Source organism: Aspergillus homomorphus (genome assembly GCF_003184865.1).
Source record: "Aspergillus homomorphus CBS 101889 unplaced genomic scaffold BO97scaffold_6, whole genome shotgun sequence".
Classification (NCBI taxonomy): Eukaryota; Fungi; Ascomycota; class Eurotiomycetes; order Eurotiales; family Aspergillaceae; genus Aspergillus; species Aspergillus homomorphus.
In genome coordinates this window covers 566320-580497 of record NW_020291892.1, presented here as the reverse complement: position 1 = coordinate 580497, position 14178 = coordinate 566320, and the positions used below count along the sequence as shown (strand labels likewise).

Below are 14178 nucleotides of genomic sequence, written 5' to 3'. Positions count from 1 at the left end.
ATAACCACAGTGGCTGGATTGGGGGCGGGAGAAGGGAACCGGGAAGGCGAACCCGACGGGGAGCGGCCCGGGGATCGAGTAAGATATCTGCATGTAACATGGGGGCCAAACCGCGAAAACCGACCTATGCTTTTACCATAACGGGTCCATCTCATTGAAATGATCAGACTAGTGCCAGGGCGATGGGAAAGCCAAGAGCATCTAAGCAAAAATCCCCATCTAGACGAGTTAACAGTAAGCACTAAAAACACTAACGCGCAAACTAGAAAGGGGACCCTAGTGGGAATCGGGGCGCAGCAGCACAGGCTGAGATACTCCAAGTAGATAGTTTTTGGGCACAGTCAAACGGTTCGGCCCTCCGCCGGCGAATAGAAAACCCCCGCAGGACGGACAAACAACACAAGCAACACAAGAACCTATCCATCTGCATGCGCTTTCAATCACTCCCCACTGCGGCTTCCCTTTCAGTCTCTCAGATCCCTGTTTTCCACTTCGGTCAGTAGCAGTGACGTGGCCTCGGACTCATCCATCCGGCCGGCCGCGGTCTAATGGACACTGACCAGTAGGAAGGTCGCAAATTTCTGGCCCAATGTAAGTAAGCATCAGGTGTGATCGATCCCCGCACACACTCATTCCCACTCATACGATAAGTATTACCTCCAATCATTGGGAATGTTGGTCCATTGTCAGACCGCAGAGGGCCACGTGACCGGGGTCCCACCGTACCTCCTAACACATCTGTGAATACTAGTCTTGAAATTTAAAGAATGAAGCTTCTCTTCGCACCTTCGTTTCCTCCTCTGTCTTATAAATACATCCTCACTCGAAAAACCAAAACCCCCCCCTCAAGACAAGAGGGACTGACGCTCGTTTGGATTTTGAGATTCAAAATCCCTTCACTCTGGCATGCATTCAACAACGTCCGCCGCGCTTATAGGGTTTCTCCTCCTGATTAGCGTGTACTTCGTGACGCGCCGGCCAAAAGCATCGTCTTCTTCTTCCTTGCCCTTACCGCCGGGACCCAAGCCACTGCCTTTGATCGGGAATGTTCACCAAGCTCCCAAGTCCCATGGATGGAGGGCCTATCGTGAATGGAATGAGCAGTATGGCCCGATTGTGCACCTTAATATGCTTGGCCAACCGGTCATCATCTTGTCGACCTCGGAAGTAGCCCATGACCTGCTCGCCAAGCGTGGTGCGATCTTTTCCGATCGACCTCGACTTTTTGTAGGAAACCCCCTCCCCCTTCCCTGGGCAAGAGAACGGTCAATCAAGCTAATCCACAAGATCCGCAGCTAGCGACAGAGTTGGCCCTGAAAGGGCTGAATATCCTCATGATGAACTACACCGATCAATTCCGACATCACCAGCGGCTCCAGGTCTCGGTGCTGAACGCGACTCCCGCAGCAGCGTATCTGTCCGTGCAGACCTTGGAATCACAGCAGTTGCTGCACGATCTCCTCCTGGGAAGTAGCGGGGGTGCCGGAATCGATGTCCAAGCCCCGTTCCAGCGGACGACGGCGAGTATCATCCACACCTTGCTGTACGGGTTCCGGATCCGAGACCCCAATGACCCGGTCCTCCGCAGCGTGGTCAAACTCAACGAGGAGTTCTCCGAGTTCATCCAGGTGGGCGCGCACATCGTCGATCAGTTCCCGGTGCTGAACCATCTGCCGGGCTTTCTGGCGCCCTGGAAAGCGACGGCGGAGAACCACTACAACACCAAATATGCGCTGCGGATGGAGAACTTTCGCCGGGCGCTGGAGGACTCGGACGCCTGGAACATCTCCAAGCAGCTGAAGAAGACCGTGGAAAAGGATGACGGCCGCGACAAGATGCCCCTGGACGAGCTCGCCTTCGAGCTGGGGACGATGATCGACGCCGCGCTCGACGGCACGACCGACAGCCTGGTCTGGTTCGTGGTCGCGTGCATTACCCAAGGCCATCAGGGCTTCATCGCCAAGGCTCGCGCCGAGCTCGACGCCGTGGTCGGCCGGGACCGCCTGCCGCGGCCCGAGGACAAACCCCAGCTGCCGTACATCACCGCGATCGTCGACGAGGTCCTCCGGTGGCGGCCGGCCGGCCCCGAGGGCGCGCCGCACCTCAACCGCGAGGAGACCACCTACAACGGCTACCGCATTCCTAAGGGCTCGGTGGTCGTGGCCAACATCTGGACGATCGCTCGGGAGGAAGCCGTGTTCGGCCCCGACACGGACGATTTCATCCCGGAACGCTGGCTGGATGAGAAGGGAGAATTGCGGGCTCTTCCGGCTCCGGCTTTTGGGTATGGAAGGCGCACCTGCCCGGGGCGGTACTTCGCGCGCAATGTCCTCTGGATCATTGTGGCGCGGCTGCTCTGGTCGTTTGAGATCAACGCGGGGTTGTCCGAGGAGACGGGCGAGCCGATCCCCGTGGACCCGGAGGCGTGCACCTACGGTTTGGTCATGCGTGCCCTGCCCTTCAAGGCGAGATTCATCCCTCGTGGGCCCTGGGTGCGGGAAGTGATTACTCGAGAGGGTGACACTTATAGCACGGATCACACCGCGCTACTGAGACAGATTGGGGCTGAGTTTTCGAAGCTGTAACTAAATAGGCCAAGCGGCGCTTTCAGTCCTTAGTCTTGACATAAGCACATAGACCATTTACAACCAATGCAAACTGGGGAGGGGCGGGAGGAGGGGGCAAGCATTCGTACTAAATGATTCAATTAGCCTACAACACGTCGTGGTCGGTTGTAGCGAATGGCTAGCTCGAAAGGAGTGCCAGGAACGAACGCCCTCGAATGGATGGGGGCGGAGAAAGACGGGCAAGGATAGATGCCATAAGCATCCAGTGGAAAAATATGGCTTAGGTAGCACTCCTTAGTCAAGGGGATCTTATAAATAGCATGAACATGCCCAAGGACTGTCGTCCCCGGGCTTTGTCTTGGGACGGACCCCAATTTCTGAATCCGTAACTTAGATAAGAGATTCCCGTCCAGCTCAACATGTTGCATAACCACTCCCTGTGGACAATCTTAACCTCCACCAATGCGTTCGACATAATCCCCAGTGCAGTACTGAACGGCAACGCGAATCCAGTCTCAATCATAAGCTCGCAGGACGATAATGCCTCCTCATCTGCCGGGGTAGTAACCATCCTGGTTACTGCTGTTGTCGGATTGTTCACGTCGGTCGTCATCTTTGTCCACTGTGTCGTGGCCCCTCAAACGAAAGACAAGGACGTGAACCGCCCCAAAGTCATACCCATCATTACTCCACCCTGTGAGAGAATCATCGAGGAAGCCGAGCAGAGGAACCGTCGCAACGGTCACGAGAACGCGGGGTTTCTGTCCAAAGAGGCCGGGTTCGCGCCGCTTCAACCTCCAACGATGCGACTCCCCACATCGCACGCCGCATGGGACCAGCTGGCAAGTGATCTTCCGCGCCTGGTGCAGACCCAGACCGTCCGCGAGACGGTCACGAACGGACTGCCTCTGCTGGACGCCTCGGCCGCCGCCCTGGCGGATCGATACCTCCAGCGGGCGGCCAGCATCCTCGGACTAACCGCCCACGTGTTTGTGCGCATGGAGGGCAGCGAGCCCCTCACCCTGAAGTACGAGAGTCATAGCGAGATCCTCCCGCCCGCCCTGGAGGTCCCCTGGACTATTGTATGCCAACGGTTGGGTCGACCGGTCCCGTCTCTGACCTACGTGGACGGGGTGGTTGCCAATTACCGGCGGTCTTCTAATGGTAACGATCTGCAGCTCCTGATCCCCACCGTCGGCAACCGTGAAGAACGAGCCTTCATCGGCGTCATGATCGCCATCAACCGGCAAACCACCCCGATCCTGCATCAGATCATCGAGGCGCAGCGGCAGGTCCTCGCCGGCGATCCCGCCGCCCTCAAGCGCACCATCCGCCAGCTGTACTCCCTCCTCAACAAGGTCACCGAAACCCTGGCCCGGCAGCTCCACGCGAACCGCGCGCACCGGGCCCACATCGACCCCGTGCTGTGGACGCTCACCGTCGCCAACCTCGGCATCCCGTGGGTGGAGGGCGCGGTCGGCGCCGCCGGCACCGCCCACCCGTTCTTCCACATGATGGACGAATTCACCGGCCGCGCCCAGTACGCCACAGGGATCGGCCACGAGGCCCAGGTCGTGCGCGCGACGTATCCGCAGCACTGGCGCCGGTTCCTCGCCGCCCTGCGTGAGGTCTCAGTCCCGGACTACGTGGCGGCCTCCCGGGATCCGGAGCTGCGCGACCTCTGGGCCGCCCTGGTGGAGGGGTATCGGGGCAGCAATGACAGCGGCGGCGGCGGAGGAGGAGGAGGAGGAGGCGGGTTGTTGGGCTTCCATCGCCGCAAGGTATTTGGCTTCCTGGCCGTCTCATTCCGGATCGGTCGCAGTACTACCATCAACGGGCTGGGTCGGAGGCGCCGGACCGAGCCGTGGCTCGAGGCGGACCAGGCCTTGGAACAGGCACGTTTGGAACGTCGTCAAGGACCCGAAAACGACAATCTCGTCGATCCGCAGCAGCAGCAGCAGCAGCAGCATCATCATCATCAGCAAAAATCTCACGTGGTCGTTCCCAACTCGCCGCCACCACCACCACCACCAACAACAAAACCTCTCCCCATCTCCCAGCTCATCGTCCACAACTCGCCAGAAACGGGCTACTGGTTCGCGGCCCAAGGCCGGATCTACGACGCCACCAGTTTCCTCACCAAACACCCCGGCGGAGACACCGTCATCGCCCTGTGCAGCGGCCAAGACGTCACCGAGAGCCTGGCGGCCGTGGGCCACCTGTCCCACCCGGCAACGCGCCGCAAGCTCGACTCCTTCTGCATCGGCGCCCTGGCCCCGCCGCCGCCCGGACCCGCCCTCGTGCCGCGGAAGCGCTACCTGGCCGCCACCGCGCTCGGGTTCAAGGCGGCCGAGGTGGAGAACATCCACCGCACCAATTTCCAGATCCTAGACGGACAGCTGACTGGGCTGGACGAAGCCCGGGTGCTCACCCCGCAGAAGGCGCGCCATCTCCAGAACGCCAGGGCCCGGCTGCAGGACGAGTACATTCCGGCCCTGGCGGGGTTGTTGGAGGCCCTGCGGGTGGAAGTCTCCTCCCGGTTGGGAGATCTACGTCGTACTAGTGGGGACGGTGATGGCGATGGTGACGGCAGTCGCAGCCACCGGGGCGGGCAACCGGTGGACGAGCTGGTAGCGCGGCTGACCGCGAAGCGGCGCCGTCCGGAGACGGTGGTGGCTCTGTTCACGGACTATGCAACCGCCGTCGACATGTTGCACCGGGATCTGCGTCGATTGAGGGAAGTCAAGGAGTTAGTGGCGACGGTGCTGGCAGCGTGGGAAGAAGACGGCGGCCCCGAGGGCTTCTGCGTGGATGTTGCGCACGAACGTCGGCTGCTGGAAACCACCTTGGATACTTTGAAGCGGGTAGCAACCGCATTGGTGGTGCTGGCTGAGAGATAAGAGAAGGGGGTGAGGAAATGGAAGTTCTTTTTGGCATTAAGCTGCCAGGCATAAGGCAGCAGGGACGCGGGAATGCGTGGGGAAGTGATCGGATCTCTTGCTGTATGCAGAGAAGTCCAAGGATAGTAGTCTCTGGGGTGAAAAGACAATTTGTGGCACAATTAAAAGTACGTATCTAGGATACTCAAGGGTAAAAACTATCTCAATACTTTAGTCTCAATCTTTGGTAACATTCCGTATGGATGGAAATCTTAGATAAAATGCTGCCTCCTCTGCGAGTCGCCCGCGGTATCCGCTTCATGTTAGCATTCACTGAGGACTAACCCCACCTTGCTACACAGACTTGTATGGGATTTTGGATACTTCAACTACTCTGACCGTGTAATAACTCGGAATTACTGAAGGGGGAAATAGCTAGGCACTTCTTCAGTTTTTCGAAGAGATTAGAAATACAGTAGTTCGAACACACTACTAGACCAGAAATCGCTTCCGCGGCTTATATCCAGCTAACTTTGGCAGGGGATAAGGCCATCCACTAATCATAGACTCGGTTCGAATCCGGCCTGCATCTTTCAAACGATGAATTAAGTTACCATACTCCAAGGCCAAGATGCCAGAAGAGAAAGCTAGCATGTTTCATTTCATATTAATGAAAATAGCTGTTATGTAACAAGATGGTGTGATTCCATACCATCATTCGGGAACATAAGTAAATACACGGCTACCCAGCGGATAACCTTCCATGCAGCTAAGCCGATCTACTCGTTATCCTGATCAGGACTAGAACATCAATTTGCAAGTATCAGCCTGTAAGTTAATCATCTGGGAGCTCAAGACCAACGCATCAAACTAGCTCAGATCAATAGGGAATAATTTAATTCAAGGTAGCCTTCCGGAATACATTCAGTAATGAATCATTCTCTGCAAGAGTACCTCCAGTAGTACGTCCTCTCCATAGTTCAACTGTCGTTGTTCGTCGTCGTCAACATGGCTACCGCTCTGCCGTCCCCTGGCTCCAAACCGATCATTGTGGTCGTTACCGGAGCATGGCACATTCCCAAGCACTACAGTGCGCTCGCTTCGCGCCTTCGAGCTCTGGGTCACGAGGTTCTCATTGCAAGGCTTCCTTCCATGAACGACGCATGCCCCCCAAATGCGGGTCTTTACACTGATACTGAACACATTCGCAGCTACGTTGAAAACCTCACAGACGCTGGTCATACTGTCCTCGTGCTCATGCACTCCTATGGCGGCATGGTCGTATGCAATGCCTTGGTGGGGCTCGACACTAACACCCGCAAGCAGGCCAAGCTCCCCAGCGGAGTCGTGCGACTGATCTACATGTGCGCGCACATCGTCAAGGAGGGGACTTCCCTGTACACGATCCCTCCACCTGCCTTGCGTGAACAGATTCTGCATAGTCTCGTCATCATCAAGGAGAATGGTCTTGCTCACTGTCGTCGCGAGCTCGTGATCGGGCCTGGGCTTCAGGGACCGGAGTTGGACGCTTACGTGGCGGATCTGGTCCCTTGGAATGCACAGGCGATGTATCAGATTACCACTGCCGCTGCTTGGAGGGATATACCTGTGTCTTACATTATGACGATGCAGGATAAGATGATGTCGATTGACTATCAGAAGAAGATGGTCGAAGGTGCCCGAGCAGAAGGTCGCGAGGTCGAGCTTTTCGAGGTGCAGTCTTCGCGCATCCCCCATGCTGAAAGTACTGCGGAGATTGTGGACATTGTGCATGAGATTGCATCCAGAGAGGCTGAGTAGAGCTGGGTGGCGATAGCGAGGACGGTGTTCCATGCCAGTTCTTATTGGCTACGCTGAAGGCATGATCCTATCCCGGTCTCTATCGCTCGCTGTATTGCTAGCTCTCAGGCTCTCTGAGTTATCTCTTAGTTCAATTTTATTAAATCATATCTTAATTTCTATGTTCTTCGTAAGCTTAGACCCGATGGCGAAGGGCAATTGAGGAGATTTCCGTATTTTTTTGCCTTTTCTAATACTTGAGCCCAATCTCTGATTCTGAGAGCTGAGTTCAAATAAATACAAGTACAATTATAATCCCTCGAGGTACTAGCTTGTCATCGGGCAATGGTAAATAAGAATAATTTCTTCAGATCAGTAATCTCCTGGATTGTTCTTTCCTAACATCCCGTCGCAGAGCATTACAACTGCTGCTGTCTGTTGCTCCGCCACCACCATCAACGACTGCAACATCATCTGATTCTGTAACCATATTCTTCAGCGCCCCATTCAATCCAATGATCATTCGGGCCTCCTGCGGGTCCAGCCAAGGTGGGGAGTGGCGCTGGATCTCATGCTCGGCTATGTCCGTCCGCGGGCCGAACCGCAACAAGCAATTTCAACCACGCGCGCCCAGCCATCCCTTATCACGCATCAGCAAAGATAAATCGAGAATGGCTGGCCAGTCGCTGAGTCTCACGTGGTGCCGGTGTATTGCCGTGTTTCCAGCCAGTTGCTTATCCTGCTTACTTCCTAGCGATCTTATTCGCGCTACACGCTCACGCTCTGACTTTCCGTCCAGCCTGCCGCAGGTGCACAGAATAAGCACTAACAGGTGGGCTGGATGACATGGCAACCTAGATTATTTCTGCGTTTTCTCCACTTCGAAACTGTCCGCGCGGTCATAGCAGCTTACTTCTACCTCTTCTCTTCAGCTGGCTGAAGATAAGTTTCTATGTTCACAATCCCAACGCTTTCTAGCCCGCTGCGCCTTCCAACTAGACCTTCCAACAGAAAGCATCACGCGATTAGGGTACAAACAATAAAAAAGCCATACCCTCAACCAAATCTTCAGCTTAAGTTATGCCACCATCCGGTACTTCGCCCTAGCCTCCGCCTTCCCGACCGACACCTCAGTCGTCGACCTCCCCGTTGTTTCCTTCAGGACTGAGTGGCCGGCGGGGAGGTCTCGTCAGATCCTGTTGGGATTCTACAAGTCACAGACTCGTGGTGGCGATGCGGTGACTGTGCAGGGGTAGTGGAACCGGAGGGTGGTACGGATATACTCGTCGAGACACGGAGAGTGCGGTTGTGTAGACCGCGCACAAAGAATTAGAAGGAGGAATTCGACATGTCTTCCGCTGCATCTTCTCTTCCACAACGGATTAATGGCATGTCTCTCGATAACCTCGACCCCAATCGGTGGTATTATTCAATATAAATGAGGGCAAAGAGACCCCATGAGGTAGGGTAACAGGATCGCCGGCTAGCCTCGACGAAGCGAAATCTGGACCCCAAGCGAACAGCATCCCTGTCTTGAATTATCCAACACCTCGAGCCCAGATCCAGAGACCACCACCCTCGTCTCAAGATGGCAGACGTGCGCATAACCCGGGCCTTCGACTGGGACAGCCGAGTCCTCTGGGAAGCAGGGGTTCACCACCGAATGTTCGGGTGGCCGGGCTCGTTCGCATACGGCGGACACGTGTCCCCGTCGCCCTCAGATTCCTCGATTCTCGACCCGCCCGGATGGCTAATCCCCGATCATCAGATCGCGACTGCAATCGTGGCGTTCATCGGCACCGGCCTGCAGCCGTGTCCCATGCGCAACTTCTGTCCATCCATGGTCGATCTCTACCTGCCCCCGACGGAGCTGCCGCATTTCCACCGCAGGGATCGCCGTGGCAGGGAGAATGTCCACTCCAGGTCGCCGCTGTATGTCATTCGGCTGTACAAGGTCAGTCAGTACCAGTGGTATTCCCTTTGGCAGGGTACAGCTACCGACTGAGTGGTGCTGTTAGTCGTGATGATACGGTAGCTCGGTGATTTGGACTATGCTTCGTCACGCAACTTGCTGGCTATTTCAATACATTCTTAACCTTTGTGTATCCCTCGTTCTGTGTAAATTCATCTGTATGGTCCGATTACAGTAAGTAGTAATGATTCCGACCACTGTTCTTTATCCACTCAGCGCATATCCGGAGAATAGCCCTAAACATATCAACAGCGAAGACTCTGAGAATAGCAAACCATTTGGCTGAACCTAAGCTAATCAAGGATTAACTCAGCATCAAATAGTAATTTACGCAGTGCAAAAATTGATGATAAGCAAACGCACTATCTGCTGCGAAGACAGATAATGAAATTCTGATGCACAACCTGTTCATGATCTGTGACAGCATGACATAATCACCATTACCGCGCTTTTCTGCCGCCGCCCGCCGCCCGCCGCATCCCCAGCATCGCATCGCATCACATCACATTCTAGCAACAGCTTTATTCAACAACCACGCCGCGAGGTTCGCACCACAATCGTCTATCGCTTACTATCCACCCTATCCTAACTACCTAATCTACACGAGTATCAACAGCCATCTTATCCACCTTAGCGAACAACCCCACAACCCACCAATCCACGAATTCCGCACCGCAACCCACCGCATGCCCACCCCCCCAATAACCCTCCACCCAAACCGATAACCCCCCCAAAAAAAAACAATCCGAAAGAATGGCCCACTCCAAACGCAACACAAGCCTTCCCCACTTCACATCCTACGAGCGCTCGCTCCTCCGGTCCGCATGGGGCACGAAACGCAGCGTGATCGGGCGCGACAGCTTCCTGCCGTTCGGCGCGTGCCGGCTGTGTCTGCGGCCGGCGCGGGCGCCCGTCGTCGCGTGCGCGACCGCCGGGGACCTGTTCTGCCGCGAGTGCGCGATCAGCGATCTGCTTGCGCAGCGGCAGGAGATCAAGCGGTTGGAGCGGCGGCGGGAGGAGGCGCGGAAGCGATTAGTTGAGGAGGAGAGTAGGGCGTTGGAGGAGGTGAAGGGGCGGGAGGTTAGGGAGTTTGAGGATCTTAGTATGGGGTTTCAGTCTAATCGTTCGGGTCATAAGGTGGATTCGGATTCATTTTTGGAGAGGGGGGTTGAGGCTGGGGGTAAGCGGAAGGTTGAGGGGGAAGAGGATGGAGGCGAGGGCAGGAGGAAGGTGTTTAAATTGGATGAGGAGGTTGTGCGGCGTGGTGCGGAGCGGGAGAGGGAGAGGTTGCGCGAGGAGTTGAGGGTTCAGAAGGTAATTTTCTTTCTTTTTTTTTCTTGTGGTTTGGGATGAGGTGGCCAGAGAGCTGAAGGGAAGGGGGGTCCGGGGGTTCTCCCCCGGATCTACTCATATCTCTGGTCTTGGGATTGAGGTGGCCAGGAGGCTGAAAGGAAAGGGGGGTCCGGGGGTTCTCCCCCGGGAAGCTTATATCTCTGTTAAAGAGGGGGCGTGGGTTGAGAAGAGTTGGCTGACGAAGTTAATCATCTAGGATGCCAAGTCGGCGCTGCCGTCATTCTGGGTGCCGAGCCTGACGCCGTCGACGGACCCGGACGAGATCGCGGCGAACAAGCCCGTCAAGCTGACGCCGATCTGTCCCGCGTCCACGGAGACGAACAAACACGGCTACTCGCTCAAGGGGCTGGTCGATGTGCATTTCACGGAAGAGAAGGGCGCGGGCGGCGAGCTGGCGCGGGTGTGTCCCAGCTGCAAGAAGACGTTCACGAACGGGCTGAAAGCTATGTGTATGTTTGCTGTGTTCTACGTGTTTTGCTTTGTCTTAAAGGGACTGGGAGGTACTAACTGGTGGCTTTAGTGACCAAACCGTGCGGTCATGTTATCTGCCAACCCTGCGTCAACAAATTCATGACACCCCATGCTGCGCCGGATCCGCATGCCTCCAAGGAAGAGCAGGCGCAGACGGCCGCGCTGCATGGCCGGATTCTGTGCTACGTGTGCGAGACAGACGTCACGCCGGATGTGAAAGGACCATCTAAGAAGAAGAAGAAGGATAAGGAGGGGATCGCGCCTGGGCTGGTCGAGGTCAGTTCGGAGGGAACTGGCTTTGCGGGGCGGGGTGGGAATGTAGCGACGAAAGAGGGGGTCGCGTTCCAATGCTGATATCTTGGTGGACTTGTGAATGACGAGTCCTCGGTGGTTTTGTGGATGATGAAGAATCCAAATTCACTTGGTGTACATTATGAAATGGGCTACAAGGTGACATACGGTTTAGATACGGGGCTTTTGATAAACCGAAATCATATACATGTCCAACGCAACGCCACGGACGAGGGAATAATGCTGATACAATATCCAAATACATCTAGAGTACACGAAAGCGCACCCTGTCTTCCAGCCAAAACACATGTCTCTCTATCTACACCAAACCTAAGACCGCTTGGAGGCGTTGTTGAACTCGCGCACAACGATCTCACACTTAGTCTCCTGGCACAGACGCTTGCGACGACCAGCCTCCAGCTTGGCGGCGAACTCCAGACCGCTGGCGCGCTCGACGGCCTCGAGGGGCACCTCGAACTCACTCAGACGCTTGTCGTTGGGGATGCGGGCGTTGGGCAGCACGAACGCGCCGAGCGCGACCTTGCCAGCGGCGGCGGGGCCCTCCTCCGCGTAGATGACCTTGTAGAAGTGGGTGGGCACGGCGACGTTGGGCGGGTTGCCGATGACCTCATACGAGACGCGCCACTTGCCATCGGGGTCGCGGTGCGGCAGGTACAGCGGGCCGGTGACGACGCGCACCGAGGGGTACTTCTTGGTCAGTCCCCGGCAGAACTCCTCAAAGTGCGCCCAGTAATCCCGGTTGAAGCCCTCGCCGACCTGCGGGCACATGTTGCTCAGCGCAAATGTACCGTCCATCGCCTCCTGCGACCACTTGCAGTCGGCCGCCGGCACCTGGTGGCCCCGATCGTAGCCCGACCGGAAGTAGTCGGACAGCTTGGCGCGAAACGCCGGCGGGATCGTCGCGTCCTCGAAGAATGTGCTGTTCTTGCGGTCCGCGTTCTTCATCGACAGTGACTGCGGTGTGATATGTTCCGCCACCCACGACGGGTTGCGCGTGCGCCGGTCGTAGGCGCCGGCTAGGGGTGCGGAGATCAGCGTGTCGGCTACCGGGCCCGGGAAGCCATATTGGTAGATGCCCGTCGGGTCGACAGGTGACAGACCCCCGGCCGTGGGCTTGGGCGCGAGGGAGGGAGGAGCGGGAGGCCGGATAGCGGTGGGAGAGGGAGCAGCGACTGGAGACGGAGGAGGAACTTGTTGCTGCTGTTGCGGCTGAGGCCGAGGTGCGGAGGAAGAGTAGAAAAGAGCCGTGAGACCGGCACCAGTGGCCGCACTGGCCGCAGCAATGGCCGCGAACGTGGCCTTGGACATAGCGTCCAGGTATGAGGAGAAGGGGGGAGAGGGAGAGCGCGGAGGGCGGAGGTGTGGAGGCGGAGAAAGAAAGAGGTTGAGGTTGAGGTTGAAATAAAAGAAGGCGAAGAAGTCGGACAAAAATCGGAATTCCAAAAAGAGTCGCGATCGAAGCCCCTTGAGTGTGAGCCAATCAGAGTGCGGCTGTCAGATGATCCGAAGTATAAAGAAACCACAACAATCAAACTAAATCTTGAGAATGGCAAACAATCTCAATCTTTATTAATAACCAAATTTTTGTTCCCATCTGTGGTCGCTTACTAGAGGCTTGGGGCTTGGATGGTTTAAATAGAATCAAAGAGAACAATGTCCACTCGCAAGCTCTGCAGGGTCAGGTCGGCTGACGGCATTAGGCGGATGACATTCACCCTCTTTCACATGTTTATTCCCAAACAGGTGCAACGGTTTCAGATAACAATAACAATCTTCCCTGTGCTTTTATCATAATGTGTCTTCTTTATTATCGTGAATCTTCAGTTTGAAGTGCACTTCAGAATGGATATAAAGGTAAATTCCACCCTTCTTTCGCTTCATCACAAGAATCATCATCACTTGCGCCCTTCTATAGTACCGAGTCGAACTATTAAACCACATTACGCCTCATGGATGATTCACCACTGAGATCTAAGAGCCTCTCGCCTCCCACACAGCTCTCTTCCCCACAAAGAGATCTGGTGCGCCAGGTCCTTCCTGATATTGAAGAACTACGCGACTATAACAACATCAACCGATGGCTCGACGACGTCCAATCAGCCCTGATGCAATGGGATCTGCTAGAATACATTGACCCTACCGCTCCGAGACCAGACCATGACGATGAAGACTATGAGCAATGGAAGCAACAGGCCAAATTGATCTTTTGCTGGCTGTACCTTCACACCTCACCTACCATCTGCGAAGATCCTATTTTCATCCGTCGTCGCCCACGATTTCCTGAAGATCTCATCGAAACTGTCAAGGATATCGTGAGCCGTGTTGATCTCGAGGTTTCCAACTATCTCTGGTGGTCCACATTCCAAATGGAGCCATTCAACTATAGATCTTTCGATGAATTTTTCGCCTCGTACAGGGACTCTGCCGAGAGTGCCATCTTGGTGGGAGCTATCACCCCTTATCAAGCCTTCTTCATTCTGCATCAGCATCTCATGAACCTGGAAGAGGTCTTTGAGCCACCGTACTCTGAGTACAGTGACACAATCCATAGCTTCGGTATGGCTGATGAATGTCCTAAAAACATGACCGAGGAAACATTCAGGATGTTCTGCGAACATGTTGAAGAGCTAACCAGGAGCGCTGATCACACTTGGCAATACATGGGCAAAAAACGAAGGCTGGTATAGTTAGTAGAACAGCTTCAAAGTCATACTTCGGATGGCCCAGATGCGCGACTGCATATATTCGGCAATCATAAATTGATACGAAGCTTAGAGTATCGGCAATTGAGATAGAAGCCGGAAATAATCTCCAAGTTTCAACTCTAGAGGCTACGGTGAACTCA

The 14178-nt window shown here is 55.5% G+C and overlaps 6 protein-coding genes across 6 annotated transcripts; 5 read left to right on the top strand and 1 right to left on the bottom strand.

Moving 5' to 3' along the window:
- The first annotated feature begins 797 nt into the window (after positions 1-797).
- On the top strand, positions 798-2893 carry BO97DRAFT_385424 (cytochrome P450). Its single transcript, XM_025693473.1, has 2 exons — positions 798-1227; positions 1296-2893. The coding sequence occupies exons 1-2, from the start codon at positions 907-909 to the stop codon at positions 2583-2585; spliced, it is 1611 nt and encodes a 536-aa protein (XP_025554299.1). The 5' UTR covers positions 798-906; the 3' UTR covers positions 2586-2893.
- A 76-nt stretch (positions 2894-2969) lies between these two features.
- On the top strand, positions 2970-5467 carry BO97DRAFT_462991 (uncharacterized protein; the record flags this gene model as incomplete). Its single annotated transcript, XM_025699435.1, has 3 exons — positions 2970-4504; positions 4550-5106; positions 5161-5467. Exons 1-3 carry the CDS (start codon positions 2987-2989, stop codon positions 5465-5467), a joined length of 2382 nt encoding a protein of 793 aa, XP_025554298.1. The 5' UTR covers positions 2970-2986.
- A 987-nt stretch (positions 5468-6454) lies between these two features.
- BO97DRAFT_411903 (alpha/beta hydrolase) lies at positions 6455-7246 on the top strand (the record flags this gene model as incomplete). The annotated part of the gene is made up of 1 exon (XM_025696195.1): positions 6455-7246. One exon carries the CDS (start codon positions 6455-6457, stop codon positions 7244-7246), a length of 792 nt encoding a protein of 263 aa, XP_025554297.1.
- A 2489-nt stretch (positions 7247-9735) lies between these two features.
- Positions 9736-11502, top strand: BO97DRAFT_476118 (putative RING finger domain protein; the record flags this gene model as incomplete). Its single annotated transcript, XM_025700456.1, has 4 exons — positions 9736-10511; positions 10747-10999; positions 11071-11297; positions 11488-11502. The coding sequence occupies exons 1-4, from the start codon at positions 9951-9953 to the stop codon at positions 11500-11502; spliced, it is 1056 nt and encodes a 351-aa protein (XP_025554296.1). The 5' UTR covers positions 9736-9950.
- Positions 11503-11529: 27 nt separating this feature from the next.
- BO97DRAFT_403758 (DNA/RNA non-specific endonuclease) lies at positions 11530-12920 on the bottom strand. The gene has a single exon (XM_025694806.1). The coding sequence runs from the start codon at positions 12639-12641 to the stop codon at positions 11643-11645; it is 999 nt and encodes a 332-aa protein (XP_025554295.1). The 5' UTR covers positions 12642-12920; the 3' UTR covers positions 11530-11642.
- Positions 12921-13282: 362 nt separating this feature from the next.
- BO97DRAFT_421932 (uncharacterized protein) lies at positions 13283-14020 on the top strand (the record flags this gene model as incomplete). Its single annotated transcript, XM_025696742.1, has 1 exon — positions 13283-14020. One exon carries the CDS (start codon positions 13283-13285, stop codon positions 14018-14020), a length of 738 nt encoding a protein of 245 aa, XP_025554294.1.
- Between the last annotated feature and the right edge of the window lie 158 nt (positions 14021-14178).